This window comes from Dasypus novemcinctus, chromosome 5, assembly GCF_030445035.2.
Source record: "Dasypus novemcinctus isolate mDasNov1 chromosome 5, mDasNov1.1.hap2, whole genome shotgun sequence".
Lineage (NCBI taxonomy): Eukaryota > Metazoa > Chordata > Mammalia > Cingulata > Dasypodidae > Dasypus > Dasypus novemcinctus.
This window is the reverse complement of record NC_080677.1, coordinates 29,461,770-29,474,616: the sequence shown is the minus strand read 5'-3', so window position 1 is coordinate 29,474,616 and position 12,847 is coordinate 29,461,770. Positions and strand designations below refer to the sequence as shown.

Below are 12,847 nucleotides of genomic sequence, written 5' to 3'. Positions count from 1 at the left end.
TTGTGCGTGGGTCTCCCCTAGTGGGGGACAACCCTGCGTGGCACGGCACTCCTTGCGCGCATCAGCAGTGCGCATGGGCCCGCTCCGAACCGGTCAGGAGGCCCAGGGTTTGAACCCTGGACCTCCCCTGTGGTAGGCGGACACTCTATCACTTGAGCCAAATCCACTTCCCTGATTGGTTGCCTTTTTATCCTCACCTGTTAACTTTCAGGGGACCAACAGGGAGGCTTTTCTGTTTGGAGCTATCCAGGGCTTCTTTTTTTTTTTTTAGATTTATTTATTTATTTATCTCTCTCCCCTTCCCCCCACCCTGGTTGTCTGTTCTCTGTGTCTATTTGCTGCATGTTCTTTGTCTGCTTCTGTTGTTGTCAGCGGCACGGGAATCTGTGTTTCTTTTTGTTGCGTCATCTTGCTGTGTCAGCTCTCCGTGTGTGCGGCACCATTCCTGGGCAGGCTGCACTTTCTTTCGCACTGGGCGGCTCTCCTTATGGGTCGCACTCCTTGCTCGTGGGGCTCCCCTATGAGGGGGACACCCCTGTGTGGCAGGGCACTCCTTGCGTGCATCAGCACTGTGCATGGCCAGCTCCACACGGGTCAAGGAGGCCGGGGTTTGAACCGCGGACCTCCCATAGACGGACGCCCTAACCACTGGACCAAGTCCGCCACCTCCGGGGCTTCTTTTGAGCCTGGGAGTTTCAAGCGGGACCTGGTGGCCAGGGTCTTGGTGGGCTTTTCGGGCTATTGGCTGTAATGGTTGGGGCTTTGTTCTCCAGTAGCTGCCTTCCCTCGGGGGTCTCACAGCCATGTCCTCTGCCAGGTCCCGGCTGTGACGGGCCGCCTTGTTTCCTCTCCTAACCTGCCTCAATGGTGTCCATATATCTGCACGCCATGTGCTGTCGGTGTAGGAATAAAGACAGTGAAGTTTAACCTGTCCTTTTTTTTTCTTTTTCAGAGCAGAAACAACTCCCTTGGGACCATTCATAGGCAAAAGACACCCACACCGTGACATATGCCGGTGCCACCACCGCCACCGCCACCTCCTCCTCCTCTGCCTCCACCTCCCCCTCCTCTGGGTGCTCCTCCCCCACCCCTACCATCAGCGCCCCCGGTAAGACCTGCTTTTCTGTTTGGTTCACTGTTGCAGTAAGCTGCTTGGAAATGCTCGGGCAGAAGGTTTTATGTGTTCAAAACCAGCCACCGCCTAGCTCCTCTGTGGCAGGTGGCACCTTGGGTGGTTGGCTCCCGCATCTGATTCAACCAGCCTGGCCCAGGGGTTTTCTCTCCACCAGTCCTCTGCAGGGACTTCCTTCCCCTCAGTGTGGTCTACTGGTGGCTCTATAATTTCTCCGCTGGTGCCTGCTGCTTGGCCGGGTCTCCTGACCGACTCCTGCTGCGCTGGAGACCTCACATGAGGGCCTCCGCTTGTATCACACCCCACTTTGCTGTGCCCGAAGCGTGTGGACCACGAGGTGCTGCAGAGTCCAGTTCCATTTGTTCATTTGGATGACAACCGTGATGACTTGGGCTTCCATCCCCTGGTTCTGGCCTTGAGTCTTATGAAACCCCACAATGAAATATACATCTCTAGACGAAGTTTCCTTAGCTACCATCTATTTCCTTTTGTGTTGCTGGCTACTCTTGGTTTAATAGTTTGGTCTGGGGTAGGACACCGAGGAGTGTAGCTGTACAGCGGCGTGTCTCTGTCTCACCATCAGCACCGTTTAGGGCCAGGAAATATGGTTGTGGGGTCTGTGCTAAGCACTGTAGGATGTTTGGCAGTGTCTCTGGCCTCTGATCCCTCACTGGAACGATCAAAAACGTCTCAAGACAGTGCCAAGGTCGCACCCCCCCCCAACCATTTTGGAAGATGCTAGTGGTTACTGCCTACCGTAACCTTCCCCGGTTTGGAAGACGTGGAGCACTGCGCTCCCCTCATTTCCTGTGCCACGCCACTCTCAGCAAGGAGGCCTGGCCGCAGGACGGCAGCTCCTGTTTCAGTAGGAGGTGAAGGATGTGGCAACGCACAGGCAGTCCCGCTCAGGGATGATAGGAGCCGAGTCAGCAGAAGCCAGGAATAGCCTCCTGCGGTCCGGCTCCCCGCTCAGCCCTCTCCCCCAGGGCGGGGTGTCAGGACCACGGGGAGTATTGGTGATGCCCGAGGCCCCTGCGGTGCGCCCCCAGGGCGAGAGCTCGTCTCACAAGCCATCCCCGACTCTGTCTGCGGGGCGGGGCAGCGGGTAGCTCTGCCTGATCCTTGACCCTGAGAAAGGGCCGACTAGTGGAAAAGAAAGCAGCTCAGTGTGAATCACTTAGGAGAGCTTTCTAACCAATGTATCGGATGAGTGGGAGCGAGCATCCAGATTCCTGTGCTGAGTTTTACCCCACAAAGGACAGCAAAGGAGATGAACAGTTTTAAGGGAAGGAGACATTTGAGAAACTATTATAAGGGCAACTTAGAACAATTTTAAATACCAAAAGACACCTGTAAAATTAGCCAGAATACATAAATTGACCAAAACCCATGTTACTGGAAATTTGGGAAAATAGACACTTTTAAACCTTGCTGCTTACACACAAATATCTGGGATGCAATTTTGAATAAGTCTTTCTGGCAGAAAACAGTAAACTCTGTTGTATCATAGTTTTTCCCTGGTAATCTGGTGGTTTTATTTTTGAGACTGACTTAAAATAAGAGCCAAAAAGAGTCTATAGAAGGATGTGCATAGCAATGCTATTTATTCTAGTGAAAAATTAGATTGCTACTGGTTTATGAGAACTAAATGAAATGTTTTATAGCATACTGTTAATTAAAAATTGCATTATGCCATAGAGTTAATTAAAATTACAATTATAACTGCTGATTATGGAAAAGTAGATATGAAAGGAGAAAAAAAATCTCACATATTTGGTACATAATGAAATCAGCTACAAAACATAGACAATAGAAAAACCTGGAAGAGAATTTGGAATTCTGATGATAAAGTTTAATATTTCATTTGGGAATTCTTTTTTTTTTTAAGGAAGTATAAGCTCATAATTAAAAATATTTCTACATTGGTTGATTTTTTGCATTCCCTCCCAAATTCTAAAACAAAAATTTGTCATCCATGTCATAGAGAATTAAGGCCACTTTAGGAGGAAGAGAACCATATAAATTTTAATATTCAAAAACGTATATTTGTCTGTGGTCTCTGAGAAATATTTGGAATGAATATTAAAGAAAAAGAATCAGTAACTTTAGTATAATTGCTCTGACAGATCAATACAGGAAGGATGAAGAGAAAATGGGCATAGGAATAAAATAGGGGAAGAAATGCAAAACTTTCAGCCTCACTGCAGTTGAATAAATACAAATTAAAACAATGAGAAACCATTTTCACCTGTCACTTTGGTAATGGTACGTATTAAATGTTGGCTTAGGAACCAGGCACTTATAATTCCCAGTGGAAGCAAAGACGGATATCACTCCCTAAACTACCACTTGTCAATATAGATCAAAAGCCTTAAAAAATGGGTATACTCTATGACCCAATTTCACTACAATTAATTTTTCCTTAAGTAAATAATCATAGATGTACAGAAAGACTTATCTATGGGATATTAATGAAAGCATTGTTTAGAGCAGCAAACAAAAGAAAGAATAAGAAACAATTAACTTTTTAATACCTGCAGATTAAACTATTGTGTAATCCATAAAATGGATACTGGGCAGCCATTATACATCATCTTAAAAGTTACTCTGTGGCTTCCACTGTAAGGATTGATTCAGGCCAGGATCATCCACGAAGGCTAAAATCTCTGAATGAAAGGTTGTTGGGGAGCTGGTCCCAACCGTCACCCCATGGACCTCTTCTAACTACAAAGGGGAATATATGCCTTTGAAGTGGATCAAACTGACTATCTGCAGCAGCAGAATAACCTCACATCACCAGCCTTTCGCTGTGATGGAGCAAGAAGTACATAGCTTCACTTTGTAATAATATGCCAGAAATGGATCTGCTCATGAGCAAACAATTAGACACATCCAGAATGTGGGACATCCTGCCACAGTGGTTGGCAAACTACAGCCCTCAAGCTGAATATAGCTCGCTGCCAGTGTTTTTACTGCCTGAGTGCTAAGAATGGTTTTTACATTTTCAAAATGGTTGAAAAGAAACCAAAAGAAGAATAATAGTTCATGACCCCTGAAAACTATATGAAATTCAGATTTCAGTGATCATAAACAAAGTTTTGTTGGAACAGAGCCACGCTCGTTCATTTCCATACTGTCTATGGCTGTCTTCGCACCGCAGTGACAGAACGCCAATTAAGCGAAATGTTATCCCCCCAGAAAGAATTCTCTTCTCACTGGTCGATCTGTATTACAAATACTTATACCCCATTGTTATTATATTTTGAATTTTGTCAATACAAAATTTGTGGGAAACTGTTTTCTCTCTGGGTATATAAATACATATACAATATCCTTGCCTGTTGGCCCACGAAGCCTTAAATATATACTCTCTGGCCTTTAGCAGAAAAAGTTTGCCAACACCTGTTCTTCCAGATAGCCGGCCTCGTTCAGTCTTCCATTCATACCCAGCATCAGATCAGGCCCCTCCTCTGCTTCACGTTCCAGGAACTCCCGGTCACTTTCTTCACCCACTCAGCGCTTCAGGACCTGCACCCTCTCCCCGGTGCCTCCGCTGCCCTGCGGCCCACGAGGCACCCTCCTACTTGGGGCCTAATGCACAGCCGTGCCTTCCGCGTGGAAGGCTCTTTCTGCTCCTCTCAGCTCAGATGTCCCTTCCAAGAGCATCAGTTCCTCCCTCCTCCCAGCGGATAGCTCACCGAATGAAAGACTTGTAACACACCTTTAAAACTGAACTTCATAGCAGTGAGCAGTTTCTACTTGATTGGGGTCTGCATTTTGTTTTGTGCCCTTTTGTATCCATAGTGTCCGACTCACAATAGGCGATCAGCTCATTGCATGAATGAATGAGCGAGCGCATGAATAAATGAATGAATACCTGTATGGGGGTGCGGGGAGGTTGGAAATGGATTTCAGTCTCTTCACATCCAGAGTTCGGGTCTCTGAACATCTGTGCTCAGGGGCCAGCGTGTCAGATTTTATTATACGTAGTCTTTGCAGGGATGGGGCCATTTTGCGTGATATGCCTGATCCTCTGGAATGAATCCCATCCTATCAGACCTCTCCTTAGCTCTGGAATGTCTGGAGATCAGTCCAGGGGAATCAGCCTTTCCCTTCCCCACTTTGTGCCCCCTCCTGTCTCCGCTTCTGTGACGTTCATTTTCTCTAATGCCAATGATGTGGATCAGGGAGAAGGGCCAAGCGGGCCTGCTGTTTTGTTTTTGGTGTGCAGTCTTGTTTTCCCTTCTTTTCTTATCTCCCCATTCACCTGTTTTTTGAGCTCTCCTCCTTTGTCCCACCCTATAACAATATCAAAATTGCCTGCATGATGCATTAATCCATTTAAAATTAAATTATTATTGTTGTCTTGGTTACAGGATGGAACGTTAAAAGTTATCTAAAGAAAGTACAATGGATTTAAATCTTGAAATGCAGGAGAATTTAATTGAAATTTTGTTTTCAAATCTATTCTGACCCCTTGGTAGTATCTAAGATGAGATAATATGTTCCTTGAGGGCCAGTGATTTCTATTTTCTTGCCATAATCCCTAACACTGTCCAGTAAGCTCTGCACAAGAGGAAGCAAATACATGTGCCACCTCCCAGCTAGTAAAGTCTTAGGAGTTAGATCACCCTGGCAGAGCCTGACAGCAGGGCTGAATGGCCACACATGTTGGATTTTTTATAAAGTAGATGCATGGATTTTTGCAGCATTATTTTTTAATGTTGCTGGTCAAACTAAAACATCTTAAAGAGGAAACAGTTCTACTGGGGCAGGCCTCTCTTATTATTAAAAATCAAAGGGGGAAATCTGTTGGCTTGATAGTCATTAGAAAAGCCGTAAGAAGCAAAACTCTAAGTAGGAAGCCACTGCTGTGCCATGTATTTCCACCTGCCCATTCCTGGTGCAGTGTTTAGTGAAATGCTGACGGAGAATTGCAGTGAGAAGCATATCAGGCTCCCTCTTCTCTTCTCTCATGACTGTTGGCCAGAGCCTTTGTTTGCACTCAGGAATTGCAGTGGCATAATTTTTCCTACTTGTAGTATATATGGATTGCATGGTTCACGGGTAAGGTTGATTTTCAAGTGTTAGTACCTGTCAGCTGTGGTTACAAGAGGAAGTTTTCCCACCATCTTTAGGTGCTGATGTGGTTAGAAAAACATGTCAACCTGTGAAAGAAAATGCAGAAAATACAGTGTTATCTGAAGTCTGTGAAAGCCTTTTTTTAGAATTTTATGATCGCTGTGGCTAAAAAAAAATGCGGTGGAGGGGGTTTACACTAGGTGGAAGGGGTTTAGTAGAATTGCATATTACCATATTCTGGAAAAGATCATTTGCATGTTTACTGGTGCATTTGGAATAATGAGAGGCTTAAAAAGTCTTAAACCCTGTCTCTCAGGTTCTCCCGACACTCGATGCTTTGGTTAGTGTTGCTAATGAGAGACTGGGGACGTTTGCCAGGGTGGACAGCGGCCACTAGGACCAGGACAAGGCTTTTGCAATCGGCCAAGCTATTCAGATAGTATTAAATTGATTTCTGGTCTCTGCTTAACAGCTTATGAAACTACACCATTGTTTGCAAGTAATTTTAAAAACTTGATTCTCCTCTTGTCCTTTGCCGGTTTGCGCTAAGAGCAGTAACACAGCCTTCGTGAAAAAAAAAAGGGGGGCCAGTCTTTGCAGGGGATTTACTTGGTCTGTAAGGACGAGAGGTGTGGCAGGACCTGCCACTCACACTTTCAAAGGGCCATTCAGGATGGTATGTAAATGTGTTTCTTTTTTCACAGCTGTGGGGTGGGAGGGGTGGCAGGAACAAAAAGGGGAAGGCTTGCCGCGGTGTGCAGGAGGCGGTGATTACGCACTCGAAATGCCGAGGACTTGGCATCCATCCATCGCCTGCGAGCGCTTGTTAGAAGCCTTTATCAAATTCCGTATGCATACAGGAGCGTAAGCCTCTCTCACGCAGCATCTGAGCTGAGGGGTATGGCAAGAAGGTGGTGCTGGGTTTGTTACCAAAGGGGACCCTTGGGAGCCTCGGGTCCATCTCTGTAGCAGTGATTACTAGCCAGAGCTTTATTTTGTACCTAAATCTTGTGGCTCTTTGCCCTGGAAATCTTTCACAATTACAGTGTAAGTAACAATTCCTAGAATTCTGCCATGAACCGTTTCCCCCCACTCCCCGAGGCCGTCTTTTCCTGTGTTCGTGGTTTGGGTTGGGAGGGGCACTGGGGTTTGGAGACTGGGGTCACTGGGACCATGTCCCCTATCCCCCAATCTGCTCCTTCCTTCTTCCCTTTTTCTTGTTTTAAAAAGGAAAAAACAAAGACTACCAGGGCCAGGTGGTTGCTGGCAATTAGATTCCAGCCGTGTCCGAGGGAGTAAAGAACCAGAGATGGTTCATGCTACCCGGGCTTGGCCCAGACAGGGTAGGGAGAGCTGCGAGCCGGGGCAAGGGGCGCCTGGGCCTGCCAGGCACAGCCCTGCCGTGGGAGTGCTGGCAGCGAAGTCGTCTTTTCCTTAATGAAAAGACAATTAACATGAAGGGAAAAGAGCAGGGTACATAGAGGCTGTGTGGTCCCTGTTTCTAGAAAGCAAAACGGCATGTGAGCTTGTCTTTTATGCACTAGCCAATGAAGACTGCAAGGAATAGAACATATATGTCACCGCTGGTTATCTCTGAGTGGGGGAGGTGTTTGGGGGGATTTTTCATTTCTTCTATGTATCATTCTGCATGTTCTCAGGTATCTGTAGGAGCATATATTACTTTTATAATTAGGCTTGTAAAGGTTTAAAAAAAGAAAAAAGAATGATCACTTGCCTGTTGGGTGAATTATCATATTAATAATACATAATAATAATAGCCGGCATCTGCCGAATAGCTATTGTGTACTAAGCACTTAGCATAGATTATCAAAATTTGTATTTACAACTGATAGTGCCATTCCCATCCTTCTCCCACCCTGCCCACTGATGGCTCCCCCATCTATCTGCTCGTTGTCTGCTTATCTTCTTTAGGAGGCACCGGGAACGGAACCCAGGCCCTCCTATGTGGGAGGAGGGCACCCAACTGCTTGGGCCACATCTATTCCCTGCTTATTGTGTCTTCTCATTGCATCAGCTTGTTACGCCAGCTTATCTTCTTTAGGAGACACTGTAAACTGAACCCACGACCTCCCATGCGGGAGGCAGGTGCCCAACTGCTTGAGCTACATCTGCTCCCCTGATAGTACCATTTTACAAATGAGGAAACAGAGGGGTAGCTAATGGGTCCAGTGACACAGAGCCAGTGTGTGGTAGACACTGGATTCCTCCCACACTCTCCAACTGCAGAGCCCATGTGCTGAATCTCTGTGCTCTATGGCCTCCAGATGTAATGAGCAAAAACCTCCACTTCTGTTGTGCTCACTGCTTGCTTTGCATCGTTCTAAGTGTAGCACATATTAATTGAGTTAATGCTCACAGTGACCTCTGAGGTGGCTAAGATTGTTATTCTCATTTTATAGATGAGCTAACTGAGCCACAGAGAGGGAAAGTGACTTACTTTGGTCAAAACACTAGTATCTGGCAGAACTGTGGATTGAACACTGGCATAGGCTGATGTCCCTGCCATGAACCACTAAACCAACTACCCTGGGTCTTTATGGTTTCATTGCTTTCCACCACTTGTTTGTCACCCTCTGAATAAAATCCTTGGTTTAATAGCCAAGGATCAGCATTCAAAGAGCAAATACAATGGAAAGGAACCCAGTTTTGTCTTGTTTTCAGTTTACAGCTGGGCAGTGGTTGGGCTTGGAAAGACAGGATCACTGCTGTTGCCAAAGCAGGGCACACAGTGGGGAGAGGAAATGCCACTTGATTTCAGCAGCCCGTGTCCTTAACTGTGACTAGCCTATTTTGCAAACGTACTGAACTTTTGCAGCCCAGAATTACCAGGCCTCTGCCTCTGAAGAGTTTGGAATCCGAATCTGAGAAGCCTGGGCTTGTCAGTGGTCACTGCGGCATCGTGGAAGTCCCAGGCCAGCCTCTTTGTTAAGTATTTCCTGCATTTGGGATCCGTAAAGTCTCTTTAAAAACCCCCTTGTCCTCTGAAACCGTCACCTTTCATCTTCCTAGGCCTGCTACTCTGAGCATCAGGAGCAGGTATGTGCCTGGCTGAGGAATGCTTTGAGCTCTCTCTAGAACAGGCCAGAGGAAGGTGAGTGATGAGGCTCTTGGAAGAACTCAGCACCTAGCATTACTTCCTGAACTAGGGAGTTCTGCCATGATGTAACTCACAAGGCAAACCCACTGTGCGCTAAGCAGCCACTCCCTTACGTCTTCCACTGCCTAAGCCTTGAAAGCCAGACCACGTTAAATGCTGTGTTGTGTCAGGACACCAGCAACACATTCAAGTGTTAGTGAGAATATGTTATAGAGCAAGCAAGTACAGTATATCAGAAGCAACAAATCTAGGGATAGCAAAATTTCACACTTGGGAACTATCATTTAAAAAGTCATAAAGTGTCCTTTGGGGCAACAGTCCCAGTTACAGTATATTCATTGTTTTCAAAGAGAATGGACTCTGTACCTTCGCTTTGCATAAAGGCATTTAAGAATCACAGTTAACCCACTATACCTTATGGTAGGAATAGACTTCCATTTTAATGATGTCTTCTCACAATAGAGGAGTTCAATGTCTTTTCAAACCTGGTGAAAGGAGGATTCCACCTGTACCACATGTAGAATTTAAAACACAAAGGTGTAAAAACATGTTTGTGTCCTTTGGTCATCCATTCAGCAGTAAGCTGTACTAAGCTGTCAGTTTTAATAGTGGTCATGAAATGATGCAATGTGATGTGCTAAAAACAAAACAACAATCAAAAACATGTGGGCCTTAGAGTCACACAGATTGGAAATTGAATCCCAGCTCTGCCATTCACTAGCAATATGATGTCAAGCAAATTAGGCAACAACTCTGAGCCTCAGGTTCCTTATCTGCAAGTTGGAATAATAGTAGACACATTGCCCCTGGAATGGGAACTCCATGAAGACAAGAATTTTGTCTGTTGGCTTAGAGTATACGTCCTTAACCCTGGAAGCAGTGGCTGGCACATAGTAGGCATTCAGTAAATACATGATGAATGAATGCATTAGGAAGCTGTTGAGAGAACCTAATATGAAAACAGTAGCAGTTGTTCTTTACCAAGTCCCTGCTAGTAGGTACCTAGTGTTATTTGGGAATCGAAAAACAAATGAGAAAATAACCACATCTGGGACTGACACGTTGAGGGCAAAAGTGACACGTTGAGGGGACAAGGAATCAGAAGTAAAGATCAAGGTTGGGGGACTGACTAATCCAAAGTGGAGAGTTAGGCCAGCAGTCTAAATGAACATAAGCCCAAAACAGGTGGGCAGCAGTTACCACCGGCATGTTTCCAAGGGTTCTGAGCCCACTACGCCAGCAGCTGCTCCTGTAGCGTGGTTCTGAGGAGTTGAGTGGTTTGCCTTCTGCCCTCGTCTGTGCTTCCACCTGGTTTTGGTGGCCCTGAGTGCACAGGTAAAGCAGGAGGTGCCTGGAATCAGCCACAGATTGGGGCACTATGGCCTCAGCTGTGGACTGCCCCTGCTGAGTGAGCTGGGAGTGGGTGAAAACCGGGGGTGTCCTTTAGCATCCACTCCAGTGGAATGGCAGCCTGATTAAAATAGCTAAAACATTTAGGAGGCTTGTTTTCTCAGCTGCTGTTGGGTTTGTTCTTTCAGTGGCAGCTTCCGTAGTAGCTTCCAAGTGGCTGCCGAGGGGAAGGGCACAGGTTCCCCTGAAAGGGTTAGTACATTGCCTGGCTCCTAGTTCCTATCTAAAGGAGGAAGAGATGTTCTTTAGGCCTTGTGGCAGCACTGGGATGCCATAATTCAAATGCTATGGCTTGGTCTTTCTCTACCTGAACCGGACATTCATTGAAAACTATGTGGATCAGGGAAATTTGAACATTGATAGCATATTGGTTGATGTCAAGAAACTCTTGCTACTGTAATTGTTAATTTTACTTAATAATATTATGGTTGTATTTTAAAGAGCTCTTTTCTTTTATAGATATACACTGAAATATTTGTGATGATAGCAATGTTGGATATATGTGTTAAATAAGCAGGGATTTGGAGAGGCAAAGTGTGTATAGGGTGAGAGATGAAACAATATTGCCTGTGAGTTCATTGTTGAAGCTGGTGGGTGGTATGGGTGATGGTACATGGGGGCTCATACTGCTCTCTCGATTTTTGTATATGTGAACAATTTTCTATAATAAAAGAAGCTTTTTTAAAACAGACATCAGCCACCTCACGTTTAATGCAAAATATAAGTGATTTGGCAAAACGAGGGAGGGAATAATTCAGGTCAGTGTTTGAAGCCAAATATCATATGATTTTTAATTTTAAAAGAGCCATGTAGGGTATTTGTGGTTATTTTGTCTAGAGGCACAGGACCTCTGCTTGAAATTCCGTGTTTGAGTATGTCAGTGTGATTTGTAACCACCACACCCTCCCCCAACAATCTGGCTCCTGGTTTTTAGGGATTGATGGTAAGATTTTTTTTTAGCACTGCTTCTCTACAGCTGAAGTACCATATCTAATCGTTGAATTAATATGTGGAATGATTTGTTTTCTCCTAAGAATGAGAATTGATACAAGAGACTTTGAACTAGAATGTCAGAGAAACAGTGAGGTTTACCGTCACAATCTCCTTTGCTACTTTTTGTTACTAAACCTTGAGACCAAATGTGAACAGCAGATAACAAACAGCGCTTTGTGGAACTGTTGACTTTACTGTTCTCTGTCCTGGTCCAAGGACACCTAGCAGGAGCTGGTGTTTTCTCCTTAGGCAAAGCAGAGGACATTGTGGGAATCATTTAAGCAGAACTTTCTCAGTAGCCAACTCTGAAAGCCAAGGTCGCTCAGATATGAAAGAATTTTCACCATTAGTGTTCTCCTTTCTCTGCCTAAATGCCTCTTGTGACTGTACTGTTGAAGGATTCCAAGGGACGGTGAGGGGAGAGACGCTTTAAAACCAACGCTGAGGCAAAAGCTCTGGGCCTGAAGATAGTCTGAAAAGTGTTTATTATAGTTTCTTTTTCTTTTTAAAGTTTAATTGTTAAAGAAGAACATCACCTGAACTATCAAGAGACAATTGTTAAAGGGAAAGAAGTCCCTGATTGTGCCTGTGAAGTATTTTCAGATAGATCGATGTATGTGCAGAACAGAAAAATGTCAGGTGATGGAGTTCTTTAGGAAACGGAATCTAAGACAAGTTAATTATTTAAGAGCTGAGAATCATCAGAGGAATTTGTAGTTTTTTCTTCTGGGTTGTTTGGAAGGGCTGCTCTTTGTTGGGGAGAAGTGTATGTCTTTAAGGATGAAAGAACAATAATTACCTGAATATTTAAAATTTATCAGGAAACTCATTCATATGCCTTTCTGGTAGTTATAAATCATGCCTAGTGTTTGTTCAGGTAATTATACTGGGAGAAAGTATATTTTTCCATTAATATGAAAGTGTTACTTTAGTGGTGAGGCACCATGTTTTCCAACCATAATTTTTACCTGGCATTGTTCTAAAAATATATATATATATAATTCATAGAGAATTCCTGAAAGAAGTAAAAACTAAATGCAGTGATTGGTGTAAAATTAGCAAGCGCTACTTGGGAGCGTTAAAGGAAAGGACATTTATGAAGGAGAATGAAC

General features: G+C 44.8%; 1 protein-coding gene across 2 annotated transcripts in view; it reads left to right on the top strand.

The window, feature by feature from the left end:
- WIPF3 (WAS/WASL interacting protein family member 3) overlaps positions 1-12,847 on the top strand; it is a 104,720-nt gene that overhangs the window by 42,596 nt on the left and 49,277 nt on the right. For both annotated transcript variants that reach the window (XM_058296833.2, XM_058296834.2), the window contains exon 2: positions 953-1,108. In XM_058296833.2, the coding sequence (XP_058152816.1) occupies positions 1,010-1,108 (99 nt within the window). In that variant the 5' untranslated portion in view covers positions 953-1,009. The remainder of the gene's footprint in view (positions 1-952; positions 1,109-12,847) is intronic.